General features: G+C 38.6%; 1 protein-coding gene across 3 annotated transcripts; it reads left to right on the top strand.

Moving 5' to 3' along the window:
• The first annotated feature begins 968 nt into the window (after window positions 1–968).
• On the top strand, window positions 969–19,927 carry pusl1 (pseudouridine synthase like 1). 3 transcript variants are annotated; one of them, XM_059330221.1, is made up of 10 exons: window positions 969–1,217; window positions 1,330–1,457; window positions 1,568–1,660; window positions 1,738–1,798; window positions 2,686–2,873; window positions 8,501–8,650; window positions 12,386–12,556; window positions 18,223–18,277; window positions 18,439–18,601; window positions 19,356–19,927. In XM_059330221.1, exons 2-10 carry the CDS (start codon window positions 1,351–1,353, stop codon window positions 19,388–19,390), a joined length of 1,023 nt encoding a protein of 340 aa, XP_059186204.1. In that variant the 5' UTR covers window positions 969–1,217; window positions 1,330–1,350; the 3' UTR covers window positions 19,391–19,927. The 3 variants fall into 3 exon arrangements, with proteins under 3 accessions (XP_059186204.1, XP_059186203.1, XP_059186206.1); XM_059330220.1 differs by having other exon boundaries at window positions 969–1,457; window positions 19,356–19,925; XM_059330223.1 differs by lacking the exon at window positions 12,386–12,556 and having other exon boundaries at window positions 969–1,457; window positions 19,356–19,924.
• Window positions 19,928–21,770: the final 1,843 nt, after the last annotated feature.

Genomic DNA, 21,770 nt, shown 5'->3' with positions numbered 1-21,770 from the left:
CCCAATCATCTTACCCCCCCCCAGCTTACAATATTTACATAATATACATTTCATAATAATTGTCTGTTTCACTCTAAAATAGTCGTAGTAAAGAAATTGAAATGAAAAAAATATGAGTTTAAGTCCATTGAAAATGTAAATTTAATATTTTAACTTTTAGTTCTACTACTACTACTCCTACTACTACTACTACTACTACTGCTGCTGCTGCTCCCAATTATTCTGCCAAAACCTGGATTGCAATAATAAAAGCTCAGTAGGCCTAGATAAATAGTCAACCCTCACCTTCAAATTAAGCAATCTCCTTACCCGCATTACTATAAAATAGGTTATAAAACATGTTAATGAACCCACATATCTAAAACATAAAGCCATTTTAACAAAGCAAAGTATCTGAGGCATGGCTATGTTCTATGATGAATAATGATTTATTTTTACCATCATTGAGGAAACTATCATTACACATCAAGATAGGCGAAAACATAATATGGAGCAACATTGGACATACAATTGAAGTCAAGAAAAGCAAGAAACCCTTTAAATATATTCTTTGAAATAAAAAGTCATTAGGGTTGGAAGCAAGGGTCTATGCTAATGAAACCAATAACAAATAACAAAACATTTCACAAAAAAATGTTGACCCATGCTTTGTAAAAAAAAATATATCATTCACACTAAATTTCAGGGGGGGAAATCAATAGAGACCTTGAGGAATTCAGAAATATGAATTTCCGGCCTAATTTTCAATAGTGCAAATTGTGCAATAATGAAGTGATACATTTCTGGCTAATTTTTATAGCATAAGATTCATTTCAGAAAATCCATTTTTCTTTTTTCCTTTCCTACTCCTCTCCCAGTGATCTTGAACCGGTCTGCTCGTGTTGCCTCCCTTTATCACGCCCACAGCTGTCACATCTCCGCTGTGTTAGAGTCTCTGAGCTCAATGATTTTAAAGCAGATGGCTTTGCGGCTGGATGACGACGACACACACCTCCTCTGTGGATTATGACGCTATCAAAAAGCGACCGACCAGTGGCTCAGCCATCAAGAAGAATAACGTTCGTCCTGAAACTATACATTAATGTTTCAACGCGTGCTTCATTTATAACACCTGCAGTGACCATAGGTGTCACATCTCCAAGTGCACACCTGCAGCACGACTGTCAAACAGACGGCCAGAGGCGGGAATGCCCATGTCGGTTAGCTTGAATGAACTGGTGAATATCAGTGTTGACACAGGGCTCGTTGGATACTTTATCGAGTTAAGTTTAACAATGATATGCTGATGAAAGTGATACACTAACCTGTTCTGTTAATGCTTTAACGGAGACGCTGCACCTGTAGTCTCCAATGTTCTTCCGGACTACAAATATAACTCCACACGGAAATGCGTCTCGTGTCGAGGATCTGCATGCTGGTCTGTGTAGTCTGTCGCATGTTGGTCACGTTTTAAAGAGGTTAGTGAAATTCGCCCTTCAGACTCCCAGACGCGATATTTATGTCAAAGTTGTACCCGTGAAATTATTTTTTTCAATGTGACACTCCACTTTACTTTAAACGCAAACAGTATGATCAAGAAGTGCCTAACACAATCTGCAGAGACCATGCACAACTGGGCACGTTATCTAATTTTCTTCCAGTACACTGGAACCAAATACAGGTAGGTTAAATACTGCAGAATGACTGGTTGCACTGTAAGGTGTGCTGATTTACATCATTGTTTGATTGTTTGTGCAGTGGTGTAGTGAAAGTGCCTCCACATCAGCTGAATAAGAAAGGAGTCCAGGACCACTTGGAGGTAAGTTTTACTGTTATCTTGTCCTCCAATACACATTTTCTCTTTTCCTGTTTTAGTCCTGCAAACCAGAAACAAGCTAAAGAAAGTTTTACATTTATTGGAGTATTATTTGACTATCATTGTAAAGTTACCTGAATACCATTTATCATGTGAAAAAAGTTGTGCAGAAGATACCACGTCATATGTGTAATTACACCCCAGTTTATCACTCAAAAATAATGCACTCCACACAACAGTCCTACAATACACCCTAACTTAATGAAGGTTATAATATATATATAAAAAATGTTTTAGGGAGGTTTTACTGTATGGTCATGGGGACTGCAGCTTGTGGTGCTGTTGAATTGTATTGTAATGAAAACATGAAAGTAGAAGGACGGCTTTTATTTTATCGAACTGCTGGAACGCAACTTATAGATGCAACAATGTCTCAGTTAAAGTAGGTGGTGGCGGTATGCAACCTCAAAAGCAATGGATGCAATCTGTTAATAAACACAAAGAAGATGGGTGAAGCAGGGAGTAATGAGATATTTCCACCGTAAAGTGATGCAGAAAAGGCACAAGTCATTCTTTCATTCTCTCAGCTATCATTTTAATACTGTACTTGTAATGAAAGCCAGAAGAAGGCCAGAAAAAGAGGGAAAAGGGTAAAAACACACACACAGGGAAACACACAACACAGCAAAGAACATCACAGCCTTTCTATTCACGTCATACTGCTGTTTACAGCTCCTCTTGAGATCCCTTTTTTCTCTGTTTTGATCTAACTCATCTGTCTAACTATTTCTGGTAAGCTGAAAGTTCAAGTTATTCTTTCAAAAGTTTTTGTCCTAACATTACAGCCAACACCTTTTTATCTCTCTTATGTTCTTTCTGTCTGTGTGCAGGATGCAATAAGGAGGCTCAAGCCAATCAACCCGGTGCATCTGTCCGTCTCCAGCAGGACTGACACAGGCGTCCACGCCCTCTCTAACTCCGCCCACTTTGACCTCCATCGCAAGAACGATAGGCCACCGTTTACTGAAGACGTTCTTGTCTTGGCTCTTAATAATCACCTCAGAGAAGAGCAGATCAGGTAAGACAGGACACTAGATGAGTGTGATTTTTTTTTAAAGTTCTGTGGTATAGTTGTCATGCAAATTATACATCTGGACACATTTCCACATTCCCCTAACAAAGTCACCTCGGAGTAGACTGAAAGGCTTAGAGAGAGGTTGAAATAGAAAAAAAAAGTGTGTACTATTCCTTTTCATATATTTTTATTGAAATATGTCAAGACACAATCTTGTCATATTGACTCAAATCCTAAGAGAATTCTGTTTAAAACCTGTTAGGCACACAAATACAAAAACATCACTACATTTATTCTCATATTCATACAACAATGCAAGCACTAACTGAGGATACACAGCTGTGTGAAAAAAATCATAAATAGCAGCAATTAGCATAAATATGCAATAGCTTTGGTGAAAAGCCACAAGTTCACCTGTTGAGCATTTTTTGTTTAAGTACTTTGCACTGATTACACTACATACATTAACTTAGCATTGGTCTTTTTTAACTACTGCTTTTATTATTTTACCATCGTATTGTCTTGGTATTAATTATTATGTTTCTTTTTTCTTTTTTTTCTTTTTTTAAAGATAATTTTTTTGGCATTTTTGCTTTATTGAAAGTGATAGATAGAAAGGGGGAGACAGAGGGGAGGACATGCAGCAAAGGGACCTCAGGCCAGATTCGAACCTGGGTCCGCCGCATGAAGGACTCAGCCTTAATGGGGCTACCAGTGTGAGCCACCGGGACGCCCCATTAATTATTATGTTTTTTAGGCATGTAATTGATAATTGCACTTTTTAACTCTGGGCCTGAGAACCCAATTTTGTCATTCTGTATAATTGCAAAACTTGATATGAATAAATGGAGCAGCATTAGTTGTATGGAAATATTTAAAATCTTCTCCATTTCTTATCTCACTGCACTTTACTTGACCTCAAATTTTTAATCCAAAAATTACATGTCGTTGCATTATTCAAAGCCATTATTTTGACTGATTTAGACTGCTGTGATACTTTAGGATATTTAGACAGCAGGTTTTCTGCAGAGAAAAGGAAACAAAACAAAGAAGCAAAAAAAATGACTAAGAGGAGAGAGCGAGAGGCACAGATAGTGTGTGATAAAGGGGTGAGGAGAGACAAAGTAAAAGCACCAAACAGATATGACACAGACTGAATTAAGTCGGAGGAGTGAGAGTGTGAAACAAAGCGAGCCGTTTGGGAGACAGAGGGGAGAGGAGGGAGGAAAGGGAAGCTCCCAGCTTCCTGCTAATCCCTAAACCTGCAGAGAGAAGGTTAGAAAGGATTATCCCTGCTCTGCTTTTTGGTCTATAGCATCCATTAACACACACACACACACACACACACACACACACAGGGATACACTCATCTAGCTAAATGGAAATTACCGTCTTGAGTTGAATGTGAAACCCACTGAGAAATATACAGTTTAAAAATGTTTTGTTTTTTTCTCACTGGCTTTTTAAAGCAGAATTATTTCCGGCCCCTGAACTTCCTTAAATACACAGTGCCAAAGTGTTCAGCCACTACTCTCCTATCTTCGATTTTGCTCTGTCATAAAAACAAATTGTCAGATTTGGCACCCCAGACTGTCATCAGATTTCACATCTTACTTGGCTGAATTAACCAAAAAGAGTTCTTGTTACAGCAACAATCACTATGTGGCTCCCTGTGTGTAGCTTTGGTCTGCTACCTCCTGAGAAGCAAGATTTAAACATAGACTAGTACACTGTAAAAAAAAAAAATACCTCTTCAGATGGGGGTTCACTCTTCTGCTGTGAAAAAAAAAACCCAGGGCTTCAATTAGCCTAAAATGAACGGCCCTTTTCCCATAAGGGGAAACTGCTGAGTAGCAAAATGGTGCCATGCCAAACAATGCCCTAGTTCCCAAATGTGTGAGGCCATGCTTTGTACACTGCTTATGAAAATTTGATGTGTGTGTGTGGTTTGGGGGCCAGGCAAAAAGGCTGTCACTTCACATCGGAGCTGGCGCTGAAGGCAGACGCAAGGGTTCCCTCTGCCACGTGTCGCAGCCAATCTCCTCCCCTGGAAACGTAACCTAGTTTCTTCAACTGTGCACTGGCACACACACACACACACACACACACACACACACAGACTATGCATGCACCGCTGTGTACAGAAAACAACGTGTGTGCGCATACATGGGGTGTGTGTACTGGAACATTGTTCTCATGCTTCCATGTACTCGTACATGCTAACAGACCTTTGTCACCTCCTGCATGCATGGATGCATACTCATTGTATACAGGCGTGTGGACCCACACTGCAGGGTGCTGTTTAGGTCACAATCACACTGGCACAGCTGGCTGCAGCTCTTTGTTCTCTGGCTTTACAGATGTAAGCATTAAGGATTCCCCTCTCGTCACTGTTTTATTACTGTACAGCACATCTCTGCCTCACTGGAGGAAGATATTGTGGAGTTTTGCTTTCTTTATCAGCCGTGAACACCAGGGTGGGAATTTCACGACGGCCACGACGGCCATGGCCGTCGTTGCCCCACACTCTGGCCTTGATGCCCTGTGAAAAAATGTTCAATTTACGGCCAAGGTGGTCTTTGAGCCCCTGTCAAAGTTCCAGTAAACACAACGCTAACCCGACCCACTCCCCGTCCTTGAGACGTGTGCATCAAATAGCGGGACAAGCTGTTTTGATATGTTGTGACTGAAGTATGTGGTAGTATTTGACAGGACTTAACATTTACGTTTTTATAGAAAGTACTATTGATAGGTAATTACCATTGTATTTGCCTATTTAAAGTCGACTGTTAACGTTACATTTTTGCGTCATGAAAACTAGCGATAGCTAGCTAGTTGGGATAGCGCTAACGTCTTCCCTACCTCAAGGACAAGGGCTCGACATTTAGCTGATGTAAATTTCACCTCAGCAGGTTCCTTTTTATGGCAGGAGGAGGCATTTCTCTTTCCTTACTCTTAGATGAACTCAGGCAGGAGATTCATTTTGCCATCTTTTCAAAATATATGCATTTGCTGTCTTTTCAAAACCGGTTCATTTGTCATTTTCCAAAAAGGTTCTTTCTAATATATTTAATATATTGTGCATTAATGTTTCTTGGTGAATGAGAATGTTAAGGCATTAATCTGAAAGGTAAAACCAGCGTAATTTAACCAAACAGCCTTTATGCCCCGTCATGTGGCCTTTGTGCCCTTAAAATAAGTGTGAACAGGAAGGCCAAATGGCTTTGCCCCTAAAATGACGAAATTCGAAGCCTGGTGAACACATGACGGATAATATTTGCAGCCAGTATATGACAATAGATTTATATCACAACCATGATTCCAGAAAAGTTGGGACGCTGTCTAAAATCTAAATAAAACAGAATGTGACAATTAATCATTTAACTTCAGATTAGACTTTATTGTCCCAGGGGGAGATTTGTTTTCACAGCCCCTTTTAATACAGAAAACACACAGATATAACATATACGGAACACAGCAACATACAACACACATTGCCCATTATACAATTAATAACAGAACATAGTCTCCATGAGTCTCCATGACTACATCCAAACATACTAGCACACAACACCATTTCAGCAAAGCAGAATTATACTTTTGTACATTAACAGCAGTCTTTGTTATGGATGGAGTTGATGTGATCGAAACAGAGTTTATTATCTATAATGAGTCTGAGATATTTGAGTTATTGACCTGTCCAATGTGGGGTGTGTTTGATGTGACAGTGACCAGTTCTTTTGCTTTATCCACGTTCAGCTGCAGGTAGTTGTCACAATCCCGTTGTGTGTGAGGTGGGAAATTGAGTTGTGATAGGCTGTGACAGATTATTGATATGGAGCAAAACCCATCAGGGAAGGGAAGGGGTTAGATCAGGGGTGTCAAACTCAAATACACAATGGGCCAAAATTTAAAACTTGAATAAAATCGCGGGCCAACATTGAACAAATAAACCTTTTTAATATATACCCAACATTTTTTGCTTTAACATTAAATATGGAACCAGCAACGCTTATAAACATACAATATATAACTAAATAGTGCAGACATGCAAAATCAAATTTCATATAAAAAACACATCAATGTCATTAATTTATTAAATAAAAATTAAATAAAAATCGTATGCCTATTTTCTATTTGCATCCTTCTGATTTAAATATCAAAATAAAGTTTTTCAACAGGTTAATACATTTAAAAATAAAATAGCAATAATAAATCTAGTATTAGTGGTAAATGCGCCGTATAATACCGGCGGGTCAGCTTTTATAGTACAATAATAATATAATAATTTGATATTGGCTCGCGGGCCAAATAAAATTACACTGTGGGCCAAATTTGGCCCGCGGGCCAGAGTTTGACACCCCTGGGTTAGATTAAAAACAATCTGTCTGTCTGAACTGTAGTTCCAGTTGTGTTGTAGCCATATACCAAACCAGCTCAATTCATAAACTAAAAGATGTAACCTTTATAAATGAAGCATCATATACATGTATTTGTACTTGCAGTTCTTCTGTTATAGGCTTTAGCTCAACGTTTTTGTTCGTCAAATTCTAATCATCCCTCTATCACCTAACCTACCTGAACAGATGGGTTTTCAAGAAGTTAATGTAAACAGATCAATTTTTGTTTTTTAAATATTAACTCTGAATTCTGAATTTGATGCATTATTTATTCATGTTTCACACAGTGTCCCAACTTCTTTGGAATGGGGGGGGGGGGGTGTTTGCTGCTCAGTTATTATTTGAACCATTTAAAAAGAAAATGCTTCAGCTGTTACAACATCAACCTTACCCAGCAGCCATTTAACTTCTTAGATATAATAGATTTCCGTAAAAGCTGCCGGTGTGTTGGTTACTGTAGCACCAACCATGAAAACGGCTGAATTCTCTCTCAGTCACTTTCACTCAGTTATCACAACAGCTTGAAGAGTTTGAACAACACAGCCAAATACATTCAAATATATTCACCCAGTCAGATTCTTAGTTAAACAAAACAGTGTGTTTCATTGTTTCAGCAAGTGGATTTAATTAGCAGAACTCTGATCAGAAGTTACTATAAGATTTTACACTCATGAATTGATCCACACTGGTTGATTTAAATCATAAAAGGAAGTTTTGTCTTACTGCATTAGAAATATGACATGATCTTTGTGCTTCTCCGTGCACAGACACACGGGACACTTCCTGTATTAGCCGTGCCCTTTTGGAGTCACATCAAAGAGTTTGAGCCTTGGAGTGTGTTGTGATGCTAACTGTGTGAGCATAAGTACTTGGCTCTTTCGGGTTCTTGGCAGCCCCTTTTAGGACTCTGACGATGGGTGTGCTTTTGTGTAAAAAGCTGCAACGCTGGCATTTTGGACAATAACTTGTTCACAGTTTTTCTTTCTGGCAGTGCAAAAATTAGAGTATTAACACCATCTGCGTCTGGGGACGGCTTCAATCTGAGGAAGGAATGAAAAACTGATGTCTTGTTGTTTGGTTTTTGTCCAACCAGAATTTAAATGTTGAATATTATTTGCTGTGATTTTTTTTTTTTTTTTTTAAGAAACGACTGCATAATGCAAATGCAGATTTTTCATGCCTGAATGAATGTCAGCTTTCACTCCAACTTCTCTTTTGTCGCTCTGACAGGGTCACCCGTGCCCACCGCGTGCCTGATGACTTCCATGCCCGTTACCGTGCCCAGTCTCGGACCTACGTCTACCGCGTCGCCCTGGGATTCTCCCACCACACTCTTCTTCCCCTCACAGAGAGCGAATTGTGCTGGCACATCCCCGACACGTGAGTAATCCCAGACGATACACCGGCCCACCCCTCATTCACGCATCTGTCTTTTCATCATTGTGTTTGATGATTTCCCTTAAGAAATGAACAAAAAGAAAAGCTCAGACTCAATCGAACAAGTAGGTTCAGACACAGAAACACGCAGAAACACGCCCTCGATAAGCTCACGCCAAGCCTTGCAGAAACAATGGCACGTTAAACACATGAATAATCCACACGTGCCACGCCGGAACCGCAAATTAGGGCCAGTCAAACAAAGTGTTTTTATCTGAGCTGACATCTGCAAAACAAACAAAGTCAAAGCAGGGAGAGAAAGGAGAGGGGGATGAGGATGGACAGAAGGAGAGAAAGAAAGAGATGAAATGGTGAGGGCTTCGTAGCTTAGACGATGTTCTTTAGCTGTGATTGGAAGGAGGGAGCGTGAAGAAACACATTTCAGAGAGCGTACGTATGAGCATTTGTCTGCTCTGCTCTCCACACTTTTTTTGGGTAAAAGTAGGGCAAGATAAGCTGCGGGCTTATACGCATGCAGAACAACACCCACGCACATTACCCTGGCTGTTTTTTTTTTTTTTTTTTTACTCTCTTTCACTCTCTCACCCTTCTCCTCCTCTCCACTACATTTATTTCTCCTTCCCTCCCTTGTTCCTCTCTCTGGTGTCTTTTTTTACATTATTTTTTTTATCCCTTCTCTCATTTTCAGCATCCATCTCGTCCATCCAGCCCTGAGCGTCTCAGCCTCAGCAGCCTCTCTCCACTCTCTCTTTGATCTGCCTCCCCCTCGTCATCATCTCCCCACTGCAAAAAATAGAAATCTCCACTCTTCATTTTATTGCTGAATTTAGGCCCCATTCACACGAGGACGGTCTGAACAGGAGACGCAAAAGTGGCGTCGCGTCTTCACTTTTTATTCCTCGTTTAGACGAGCATTTTCGGGAGGAAATCTGCTGCATACGGTGACAAAAAAGTGTGTGAAATTCGATTGTATGCAGCCAGGCGGCATCACTTAAAGCCATAAGAGCATCTTTGGGCATGCAGAAGTTTTCACGCCACACATTTTCATCAGCTACTCCTTCCACAAAGTTCTCCACCATCACTAGATCTCCCAGGTCTCGTTCACAGCCGTCTGGCTCGCCTCCGACGAATTGCTGCATCCAGAATGTGATAGAGGTAATTCCAGATCCTTCTCTGTTCACTAATACTATCTGTACATATCCTGTACATTTGGTGGAACGACTCCTGTAAGTTTATTAGAGCTGCCAGAGCAGCTTGAAGGTCCGACGCATGGAAATAATCCCACGTTTGTTTATTTTCCTGTACTGGAGCATGTATGTGACGTAAACACATACGTGACGTGAGCAGATCAGATCAGAGTTTTGCGTCTTGTCAGTGTAGACGACACGCTACGGCGGAGCGTATTTAACTTTTCCACTTTGGAAGGTGGTTTCAGATTTTTGCGTCTTTAAGCCCCAAAAACGCGTCACTGTCTAAACGAAAGGCACTTCCGATAAAATATTTTGTTGTTTTCACCCGCGAACGTCCTCGTGTAAACGGGGCCTTAGTCTTGAAATCTCGCATTTCTTAAAGCAAAGGGACATAATCTGTTTTCTTTTAACTTCAGTGTTCATATTGTAGCAGACTTTTTGAAATAATTAAGAGATTAATGCACAAGCAATATCCTTACATATTTTTGTAATTTTTGATTTATATTCACATAAGGTTTTCAAAACTTGTGATTGAAAAAAAATCTTTGAAGATATGTTATAACCAACAACCAATGCCAAACAGGAGCTGCAACTCAACAGTATTTACTTGTATGTGATTGTTTAGTCTATAAAATGTCTGAAAACGGGAAGAACAAACAAACAAAACAAAAAAAACCCCAAAGCCCAGGAAAATTGCTTGTTTTGTCTGACCAACACTTAAAAAGCCCAGAATAATAAAATTAAAGTCATATTGCAAAGAGAAAAATGCTCACATTTAAGAAGGTAGAACCAGAGAATATTATCTTGATAAATATTTGACATTTTTGCTTGATAATCAACGTTCACTTTTAATTGAAAAGTAAAATTTTGGCAGATTAAATTTCAGTTTGACGACTGATGAGTTAATCAATTGCTCTTATCTCCTCAAATAAATAGATTAAGAATATCATATAATAATATATAATATAATAATAGATTAATAAAGAGATGAATTAAGCAAAATTAACAGTGAGGCTGTGTTGCTTTGAATTATGCTCACAATACAAATACTAACAATATAAACTCAATATAACATAATGATTTTTACCATGTTTCCCTGCTTAGTGTGGTGTGTTAGCATGCTAACATTGGCTAATTCCCACTAAATACAAAGTGCAGATGATGCTGCTGCTGTGAATGTGTTCAGGTTCATAGGAAGAGTTCATTTGCAAACTCACAAAAGCTTTTTAATGAATAAACCAACACCGGTCTAATTTATTTTACCTTGATTGCACAATATGAACACGGTTTAGTATTATTAATTGAGATAGCTAATGGAAACAACCCAAACCCACCCTTTGATTGATGATTGCACCAAGAAATTATTTGGGAAATAAAACATGGGTGTCTGTTGTTGCACAAGAACCCTTGATAGATATCTGGTTTAAAAAAAATTGGTACAAGAGTTTTGAATTGTTATTGTTTGAATCATGTGTTTTATACCATATCGTTAGCCTCATAGCATATTTGCCCAAGTCATATTTGAACGTTTTCGGGAAACGAGAAAATACACAATTTTTAGTAAGCCCATTGGTATTCTTAATTGATATTGTAACAGTAAGTTCAAATAGAAGTGTGAACAAGTTTGCATAAAACATTAAACACATCGATTTCATAACAGATAAAAGGCTAAGTCAAAGAGATGACTAAGGCAGATGTGATTTTGGACTCTAACATGTGTTCTGATAGGCTGAGAACATATGCAATAAGGCAGAAAGATGCAGCAGTGGTAGGAGAGTAAAGTTAGGCAGATATAACAATTTGGCCAAAAAATGACTTAGGCAATTATGCTATGAGGCTAACGATATTGATGTTTCAGTTCTAAGACAAGTATACCTTATTTAACTGTTTTTCTTTTCCTCTGAGTGACCTGATCTGGGAGCATTTCTTTTGAAAAAGAAACTCAACACAAGAGTAAATCAGCTGTCACTTTTTGCAGCGCTCCTCCACATCTTCATTCATGACTCACATGTTCAACATTTTAAATTGGTGCACTAAGATTTTAATTAGAGAGCCACTCAGCACACTCCTTCATTTCCCAGCTCGCTGTATTGCTCCCTGTCTCCCTCTCTCCCTCGCTCTCTGTCAGATCATATTTAAGCAGTGACAGAAGCATCAGACTCACCAGAGTCTGAGCACTGGGTGCACTCTCCCTCTCTCCCTCAAATGAGCCTCTGCTCTGCTCACTCACGTGCCATTGTGCTTTAGCAAAGTTCATATTATATAAGTCAACCAATAAATTATTCTGCAGGAACATGAAGGCCTGAAAACCTGTCATGCTTAATGTGCCCATCACATCCCAGCTGCTTGACCTCGCTGCTCAGGCAGGTCACGCTCAGGTCAAGTTGAAATATCACAATGAGCCGGCGAAAAGTTGATTTAAAAAGTGTGTTGACTTCGGCTGCTTGCTCTTAATAGCCAGAGAAATCTAGCATTTTTTGAGGTCTCTTATCAAAGAAGACTGTCTCCTATTTCTGTCTCTCATCAGGAAGCTGGACGTGGGAGCCATGCGCGAGGCAGCCGCCCTGCTGGTCGGGAATCACGACTTCAGCAGCTTCAGGGCAGTCAACTCCGACATGCATTTAAAAGACCCTGTGAAGACGTTGGATGTGGCCAGCATACAGACAGGGAGCTCCTTCGTACAAGCACACTTCCACAGGTAGACTGATCACATAAAAAAACATTGCTATAAGGTGTCGCATTGAGGCCCCGTTCACACGAGGACGCTCGCGGGTGAAAACGACAAAATATTTTATCGGAAGTAATTTTAATTGTGAGCTGCATCTCACAATATGGGCATTATATATGGGTTCATTAACTTTCTATAATTTCAGATTTTTGCGTCTTTAAGCCCCCAAAACGCCGTCACCGTCTAAACGAAAGGTGTTGTAGAAAAAGATTTTCTACAACACCTTTCGTTTAGACGGTGACGGCGTTTTGGGGGCTTAAAGACGCAAAAATCTGAAACCACCCTCCAAAGTGGAAAAGTTAAATACGCTCCGCCGTAGCGTGTCGTCTACACTGACAAGACACAAAACTCTGATCTGATCTGCTCACGTCACGTATGTGTTTACGTCACATACATGCTCCAGTACAGGAAAATAAACAAACGTGGGATTATTTCCATGCGTCGGACCTTCAAGCTGCTCTGGCAGCTCTAATAAACTTACAGGAGTCTTTCCACCAAATGTACAGGATATGTACAGATAGTATTAGTGAACAGAGAAGGATCTGGAATTACCTCCATCACATTCTGGATGCAGCAATTGGTCGGAGGCGAGCCAGACGGCTGTGAACGAGACCTGGGAGATCTAGTGATGGTGGAGAACTTTGTGGAAGGAGTAGCTGATGAAAATGTGTGGCGTGAAAACTTCTGCATGCCCAAAGATGCTCTTATGGCTTTAAGTGATGCCGCCTGGCTGCATACAATCGAATTTCACACACTTTTGCGTCACCGTATGCAGCAGATTTCCTCCCGAAAATGCTCGTCTAAACGAGGAATAAAAAGTGAAGACGCGACGCCACTTTTGCGTCTTCTGTTCAGACCGTCCTCGTGTGAACGGGGCCTGACTTGCCGTCACATTTAATTTTTACAAGGAATGTCAGAGACACCCAGTTTGTAATACTGCCAATGCAAGGGCGTTCATCAGTGGGCCATAAGCTCAGTTACTGCATTCAGTGAAAGATTGTGCTTTAACATTCATTCAAATGAAAAGATTTTCACTAAATAAATATAAAATACAAATTAGTTCAGCTTAAGATGAGAAAAATTACAATATTTTTAATAAAGTTCTAATTTTTATTTGTTTAACATTTGACATTTTAGGGGAAAACATTTACCTGAATTGCTTTCTTGCTGAGAATTAGATGAGAGAGCGCATGTAAAATGTTATGAGGATGAATCATGAACCTGTGAGCCCAATGTGGCTTCCCAGCAAAGCTGATCTCTGGCAGGTGAAAAGAAGCAGCAGGCTGTTGCAGAGAAAGCACATGGCTTCCTGCAGCCTCCCCAGGCCAACAGTGGAGTCAGCAGTAACACAGGGAACTGATTATTCCAAATTAGAGGAAAAAAAGCAGAGAAAACAAAGAAACGATGCATGTGCATTTCCACTCCGAAAAAGATCAATCTTGTGTTTCTCGATCTTGCGTCAACTGATGCTTAAGAAGTTGGCCAAACTTTTGAATCATTCACAGTCACTCCACTGCTTGTACCACGTTGAACATTTCCCTTTCAAGCTTCAGTTAGACTCAGTAGCGTGTTTGATGTGATATATAGTTGAATCCCAGGTCAAGCAGACTGTGATCTGCACTGAAACTAATCCTGTTCAAAATAAAATGTTGAAAAAAAGTGTAAGTGCAAAGAAAGAAGCATCATAGGAAGCATTGCTTTCTGTTGTGTGACAGCTGATGTCCAGCTGTGACGCCTGTTAGATCATACATAGTGTTTCTGTTTGTGTTCATTAATGTGCTCTGTGTGTGTGATTGTATGTCATGCAGGTACTTTAGACAATGAGGATCCAACATAATCCATAGCAGAGATGGAGATGGGGGGGCTGGGGGAGACAGGGCCGTGTGGGCTCTGGGAGATTACATGTCCACGGGGGTCACACTGCATGCCAAATACCACTTCCATGGGCATGAATTATTTGCCCTGAAAATATGCTGCACAATATGGACATGGGACTGTTAGCAGCTTTCAGAGTAAATGTCACACAGTCCCTTAATCCCAACACACGTGGTGCATTAAAAAACTGTGAGCATCAGCGTTACAGAACTGTAACATCGTGTATTTGAACTAAAGTGTCCGTGGTTGCATTTTAACCGAGTCGTTTCCCTGTTTTATTCTCTTCAGCATTACCATGAATGAGAGCATGCAGCTGAGCTGTGTTTATTTTTTGATGAGGGTCTCTATTCTAAGTAACAGTGATAAAAGGAGAAGGAACTGAGGGTTGAATTGTTGAAAAGCAAAAGTAAATTTTCATTCCTAAAACAACGAGCTGTGGTATGGGAAGCTGGTTTCTGTGTGGTCTGTGACGGGGGAAAAAATTGGATATTTTTTTATATGTCATAAATACTTGAAAAATGCTCCATTTCAAGTCTTTGTGTTGGCCATACTGTACAATAGCTGTAGGAGTGTGTTCACTCCTGGTGGGGATTTATTGTAGATTTAATCTGCTGCTAACTATGAAAACATTCAGCTACCCTGTAATAAGTACAAGTTGGATGTTTGGGAATGTTTTGTAAGTTATACTATATAGCATGTGAACAGTATTGTATGAAATGTTTTTCTTCTACATTTTCCAATTTGAAGAAAATGTGCGATATTTAGCTTGCACTTTAACACTGAACACCTTTCTCCTTTGAATGTTTCTGAAGGCTGCAACCTAAAATTGTTTTTTTTTTTTCATTTAATTGGATATATTGTTGATAAAATTCAAAATAATCAGTGCCCCAGAGCCCAATGTGATGTCTTCATAGTACTCATTTAATAAAGTAATGCTAGCATTGTAACAAGGGAATATCTATACCTTTTGGACCGATTGTCAGGACAGTTTGGGATTTGTGGTCCCCAGAAGATAAATCCTACTGATTTATCCTAATCCTACCAACAGTTATCCCTTGAATATTCCTTCAGCGCCAATATGAGGTTAAAATGTTTGTCTTCGGTGACATGTCTTGACAACTATTGGATGTATTGCCATGTATAATTGTGACCATGCCAGAATTTTCCCCCAATATATACTAGCATTGTTAGTATAGGTAACAGAGTCGCCATTTTTGGGCTGCAAAGCATACATAGCTACACTGTAAAAAAAAATGTCTGTAGATTTTACAGTGACCGTAAAATGATAAATGGGTTATTTTATTTTTTGAAAAATACATTACTCCAATGTTAAATACACTGTAATATGTATTAAATATTAAATATATATAAAAGCGTCACTGTAATTTTTGCATTTCTCTTTTGTAAAAAAAATACTTTTTCTCAATGTTAAATATACGAAACACCATATCTCTAACATAAATATACTGTAATATTTTATGGTAAAATCTTTAATTTATGTGGCATTTATAAAGTATTTTCTTGTCAATTATATGGCAGAACAACGTTTCTTTTGATGGAAAAACGTATTTATACAGTAAAAAATTGAATAAAATGGAAATCTTAAACGTGAAATCAACAGTGCAAATATCTTTTTACCGTAATATTAAAAAAAGTTCTACCGCATTCATTACGGTAAAATTCTGGCAACCACAGCTGCCGGTTTTTTACCGTAAAAACAACGTGTTTTTTTTTACAGTGTACAGTAGCTGTCATTATCCGAAAATACATTATTAGCAGATAACGAGTGGAAGACAAATGACCAGATAAAGAGAAGCTCTTGACATAAGCAAAGAGTTATTTAATGCTTGATCCTGACAAATCAGAAAACCTAAAATATTAAAGGACCATGGCAGCTTGCCTCACAATACAGTCCCTGATGATGGGACGTTTCTGGTGTTTGGCATTAGCACCTTTGAAAACTTTAAACCTTCGGAAGTCGTTTCATTTAACCCGAGTCTGCTACCTCCGCTGAAAGAAAAGAAAAAAATGTCTATCAGAACGCCAAGGGGTTAACTAACTATCTCTATTTCTTTTTAGTGCGTATTATTTCAATTAAGCATTGTCCTTGTGAGCATGCTATGGCAATATAAGCATTTAGCTCAAAATACCACTGTGCCTAAATACCTGTCTCACAGCACTGTGGGCATGTCTGATTCTTGACTTTTTTTGTAAGTGATTCATCGATTATCATGTGTTCAGGAGGCTTTTATTATTTTCTTTCTCATAACCACGTCATTAAATGAGTCAGAGACACACACAGATGGACGTGTGGCTGTGCAGCATGAGACCCAGCCTGCGTCCAACCATGTAAAGATAGCGTCTCTCACCAGAGTCCATGAGCTAACAGTCCCGCTGTATAAATCTGTCTCTGCACTCCTTACATGTCAAATGTAATCAGACAGCAAGAGCAGCAAATTTGCATTTGACCCAATTCTTCACATGTGGCTGCTTGCTCAGTTCTCTCTTCCTATCCCAAAATATAAAGTAAAAAAAAGTCTGCTGTGACTTAAATGTTGAAAAAAAAAATGAATGTCCAATTGCAAAAGAAGCAGATTCTTTTTATGGCATTGAACATAATCCTGTTGGGCCTAAGCTGCAGTGGCGTATTCAGCATGTGACATTTAAACAAATCTGTGCACGAGGAGAGTCCCCAGCTCTATCTGATGACTGGCATGAGCATGAATGTCACATCAGCCCTCAACTCTGTCCACACAGTGGGGGAAACAGGGAAATATCCAACAAAAGAGAGATAAAGGAGACGTGTCTTAACATATAATGGACATGATAGGTGACTCCTCCTATGTTGTTGTCCTCATGTGACTGAGTAATGTTATATATGTGACAAGCATTCATGATATTGTTTTCCTTCTGAAATGACGCATCACCCCCCTGTGGCAATATTTAATTTTTTTTTCTTTGTTTTTTTTTGGTCAATGTGTTTTTATTGATTTTTCATTTAAACAATGTAGAGACACACCATGAACGATACAAACGTAATGAACAGAGAAGGATCGAAATCAAGTGCAACAGAAAACCAACCAACAACAAGACAGCAAATAAATAAATACAATTTAAAAAAATATATATATATATATAAAAAAAATAACAAAGACGGACAGAGACACAGACAGCACACATACATCAGTTTACGGAGTATTATACGTACAAAGCAATATTTTTTTCATGTGTTAAGTGGCCAATTAAGGCGTTTCAAGTAAGGAATAAAAGACTGCCAAACTGCATCTAATTTCCCACTGGAACCCTGTATTGTGTATATTATCTTTTCTTTTTTTTTTAAACACACTTTATTGTTTTTAAACACATTAACAATACAAAACACAGAAACAGAAGATCCAATTTTTTAATATACACTTTCGAGCAACAAGAAGGAGTTTATCAAGGAGCTTATGATGTGACACAGTGAGATGTAAGTCCCTAGAGGGAAGGCCTAGGAGGAAAACCCCAGGGTCTTTCTTAATTTGTATTTTAAATATCCCACTGACCACCTTTATTTAATCTTTCTTGAACATGGCACATTCACTTATACCAGGTAGACTGTTGTGACTTTAGGACTTTATGTTTTCACTGTAACGCTCCATGAGAAGTGTCGGGAATGCGCCTTAAAGTCTTGGTGCACTTTTTGCCCAAATGTGTTTTTTTTTTAACACATTTGTGCAAATCTAACACAAGTTGTTTCTTTTTTTTGTTTGTTTTTCCAGAGAGATCTCATTCTTGGAGCTGACTTTTAGAAGCAGATCTTTTCTTTATAGGCAGGTCTGTTCCTTTTATTGTCCTTAATTACTTTACAATATATATATGTTGCAGTTCATTGTAAGTAAGTAGCGCCATCTGCTGGTGAAAATATGTATTAATTACAACAAATATTTTTGTAGTATTTTCAGCAATGTTGATGTAAGAATGGTTGCTTTTGCCAGGTGCGGAGGATGACGGGTGCCTTGGTGGCTGTGGGCCAGGGACGGATCTCTGTGCCACAGCTGCAGGAGATTTTGGAGGCTCGGGACTCTCTTGCTTACCCATATCACATGCTCGCTCCGGCCCGAGGCCTCTTCCTCACCAGGGTGGAGTACAGAGAGACAGGTGAGGAGGCAGAAATTGAAATATCTTGTTCTCAATCTTTTAGTAAAAACTAAATAGCCTGCAAAGCAGTGTCTTATAGCTTTCATTTACACCAGGGGTGTCAAACTCAAATACACAAGGGGCCAAAATTTAAAACTTGAATAAAATCGCGGGCCAACATTGAACAAATAAACCTTTTAATATATACCAAACATGTTTTGCTTTAACATTGAATATGGAACCAGCAACGCTTATAAACATACAATATATAACTAAATAGTGCAGACATGCAAAATCAAATTTAAAAAAAAAAAAAAAAAATGTCATTAATTTATTAAATAAAAATTAAATAAAAATCGTATGCCTCTTTTCTATTTGCATCCTTCTGATTTAAATATCAAAATAAACTTTTTCAACAGGTTAATAAATTCTGCCTTTCTTTTCGCCATTTTTGGGAAGGGGTAGCTCGGAGACAGCTCTAGCTTGAGGTTGCTATGACGACTGTCTCAGAGGAGCGTTTCTGGGTCCTGTCCTGATTGACGCGCCAAAACAACAGCAGGGCATTGTGGGATTTGTAGTATTAGCGGTAAATGCGCCGTATAATACCGGCGGGTCAGCTTTTATAGTACAATAATAAGATAATAATTTGGTATTGCCTCGCGGGCAGAATAAAATTACACTTCGGGCCAAATTTGGCCCGCGGGCCAGAGTTTGACACCCCTGATTTACACCATCAGTAAGTTGTTGATTTGTTGCCTCTCCTTTGCTTCCTCAGACCTGCAGCTTTCACAGCAGACGTCAGAGGAGTAAATTATTTCCAGTGGAAACTCAGAGGATTAACTCTTCATTCATTCATGTTGATTAACTGTATTTCCCTAAACCTTTTGCACTGTTCGTATTAAAGTTTTGTATTTATGTGTATATTCCTTTTTTTTTTACTTCCAACAGAAGATGGCAGTCTCACTTTGAATGCTCATAATTAACTGTGCAGCCAAAATATAGACACTCAGACCCTTAAGGACAAAAATGTCCCCACTGAAACCACTTTTTTTTTATCCTACAACCATTGCAGCATAAAATTAATCATTCTGTTATGTCAAGCTTTCGATTTGAAGTCCTGGGTTCAAATTTGTCATTTTAATTCTTTTTTTTTTTTTTTTTTACCAGATTGATACATTTTTTCATGTTTTCCCTATGGGACAAATACATGTTATTTTCCTTTTTGCAATGGGGTTATTGCTGCTGTATTAAGGAGCACCACTGAGTCTGATGCAATACATCAAAATATCTGTTGTTAATCATTGAAATATCCCAGACCAAAAAAAAATTCCCCTGGCATTTAGTACACGGAAAACATAAAAATGGCATTATGTTAAAAACACTTCAAAAATTGATAAATGAATATTTAGCAGATATAATCAGATGCTGATGTTGATTAAAGAAAATACATGGTGGAAAATCATATTTAATATTTTTAGGGGACATTTTTGTCTCAATCTCAAAAGGAGATTGTTTAAATAATTTTTAATCCAATACAAAAATGCATCAAAATCATTGTTGTTGCTAATCAATGACATATCCCTGACTGAAAAAAATAATTAGAAATGTTTTTTCCCCCTGAAATAAAAAAAAAACATTTGGTAGTTATGATCAGGCCTGAAGTTTGTTAAAAAGTTGAACTTAATTTATATTTTCATGGAGGCTTTTTAAAATGGACAATAAGATTGAGCAACTGTTTAAAACCCGAGGCATGATGATAAAAATAAGCATTTGACTACATACAGATGAACATCAACATGTTCTTTTAATTCAACAGATTAAGAATACATAACTGTGTCCATGAACGCAGCTCAGCTACAGAATACCACACACCTTGAACCTATCATTGTCTACACATGACCTTCAGGTTACAACAGTCAACTTGCTTTAAGCCTCTTCGGCAGTATTACTCCTATGTATACATGTATGAACTGGGTTTTGGTAAGTTCTGACATTATCAAACAAGGTATACAACATGTGGAGAAGAGTGTCAAGTCCTGTAGCCAAAACTGCTGTTGTGTGTCCATGGCTCTCATACAGTGGTATTACATTATGGATCAACAAAGTGCACACTCACTGATAATGTATACATCCAAATGTCCAAATAAAACTGCATACATTGGTTCTTTACCCAAAAGTATTCACAGAGCATTCTTGTGGGATTTTCAGCACACTCCCTTGTTTCTAAATTGTCCGTAAACAGTCCATTAAAACCAGACTGCCACCAGCAGTCGTCTCGGTGCCGATGGGAGCCAGATGAGGTTTGTACAAGGTTCAGACTGACCAATCACTGCCCTTAATGTTCCAGCGCATTGATCAAATACACCAGACGTCACATTTCCATAATTTCCTCCTGATGCAAGGTTAACTGATTTAGGCTCACCGTGTTCGAAGTGCTGCGTCTGTCAATATTGAACCTCATGAGGAATGTTTTTTTTTTGCACTTCTTAGAAGTGACAAACTCAATAATTCAGTCACACTATTGTTTTGACCTAAAAAAAATGTTTTTATATATATGTGTACACAAGTACATGTTTTCTATCCATGCAACCATGTTGGAGCACAACACAGTGAATCTGATTGGCATAGGTCCTAAAGTCAATTCAGCATTTGGTTTCAAGATAATTCACACATCCTAAAGACGCTCATAATTCAATATATAATCAAAATTTCAAGTGTTAGCCAGACTATTAAGCCCGATGTCTTAGAAACAAAATCATATGTATACATAATGCACTTGAGGAAGGCATTGTGTTATTATTTTTTACTCACAATCCTTAATAACAGCACAGTCTGGGTGAAGAATGTAGCTGAGCTTAAGTCAAACTGGGGACCCTGATTGAAAAGATTGTGTAGGACAGTGAGACACAAAGGGAAACTGATCACATCAGACCTTAATGGCCACATCTTGAATTAAAATGAGGTTTTACGAGACAGATGAAAGGAAAAAAAGACCAATAAAGATTAATGCTCAGCAGTGGCTGCCAAGCCTGTCCTGATAATTGTTTTTAAAATGATATAAATAACATGCGTGTGAGATGTGTGGTTGGCTGCTGATTACTGGCTAAAACAGAAACTCTAAATGTCCATGATTCGGAGTTAGTAGTGTATTATCACTCTAGGCAGCCTTTTTTGGCATTTGACTACACAC

The sequence above is a fragment of the Centropristis striata genome, chromosome 3, assembly GCF_030273125.1.
Source record: "Centropristis striata isolate RG_2023a ecotype Rhode Island chromosome 3, C.striata_1.0, whole genome shotgun sequence".
In the NCBI taxonomy this organism is placed as follows: domain Eukaryota; kingdom Metazoa; phylum Chordata; class Actinopteri; order Perciformes; family Serranidae; genus Centropristis; species Centropristis striata.
This window is presented reverse-complemented; position numbering and strand designations above follow the sequence as displayed.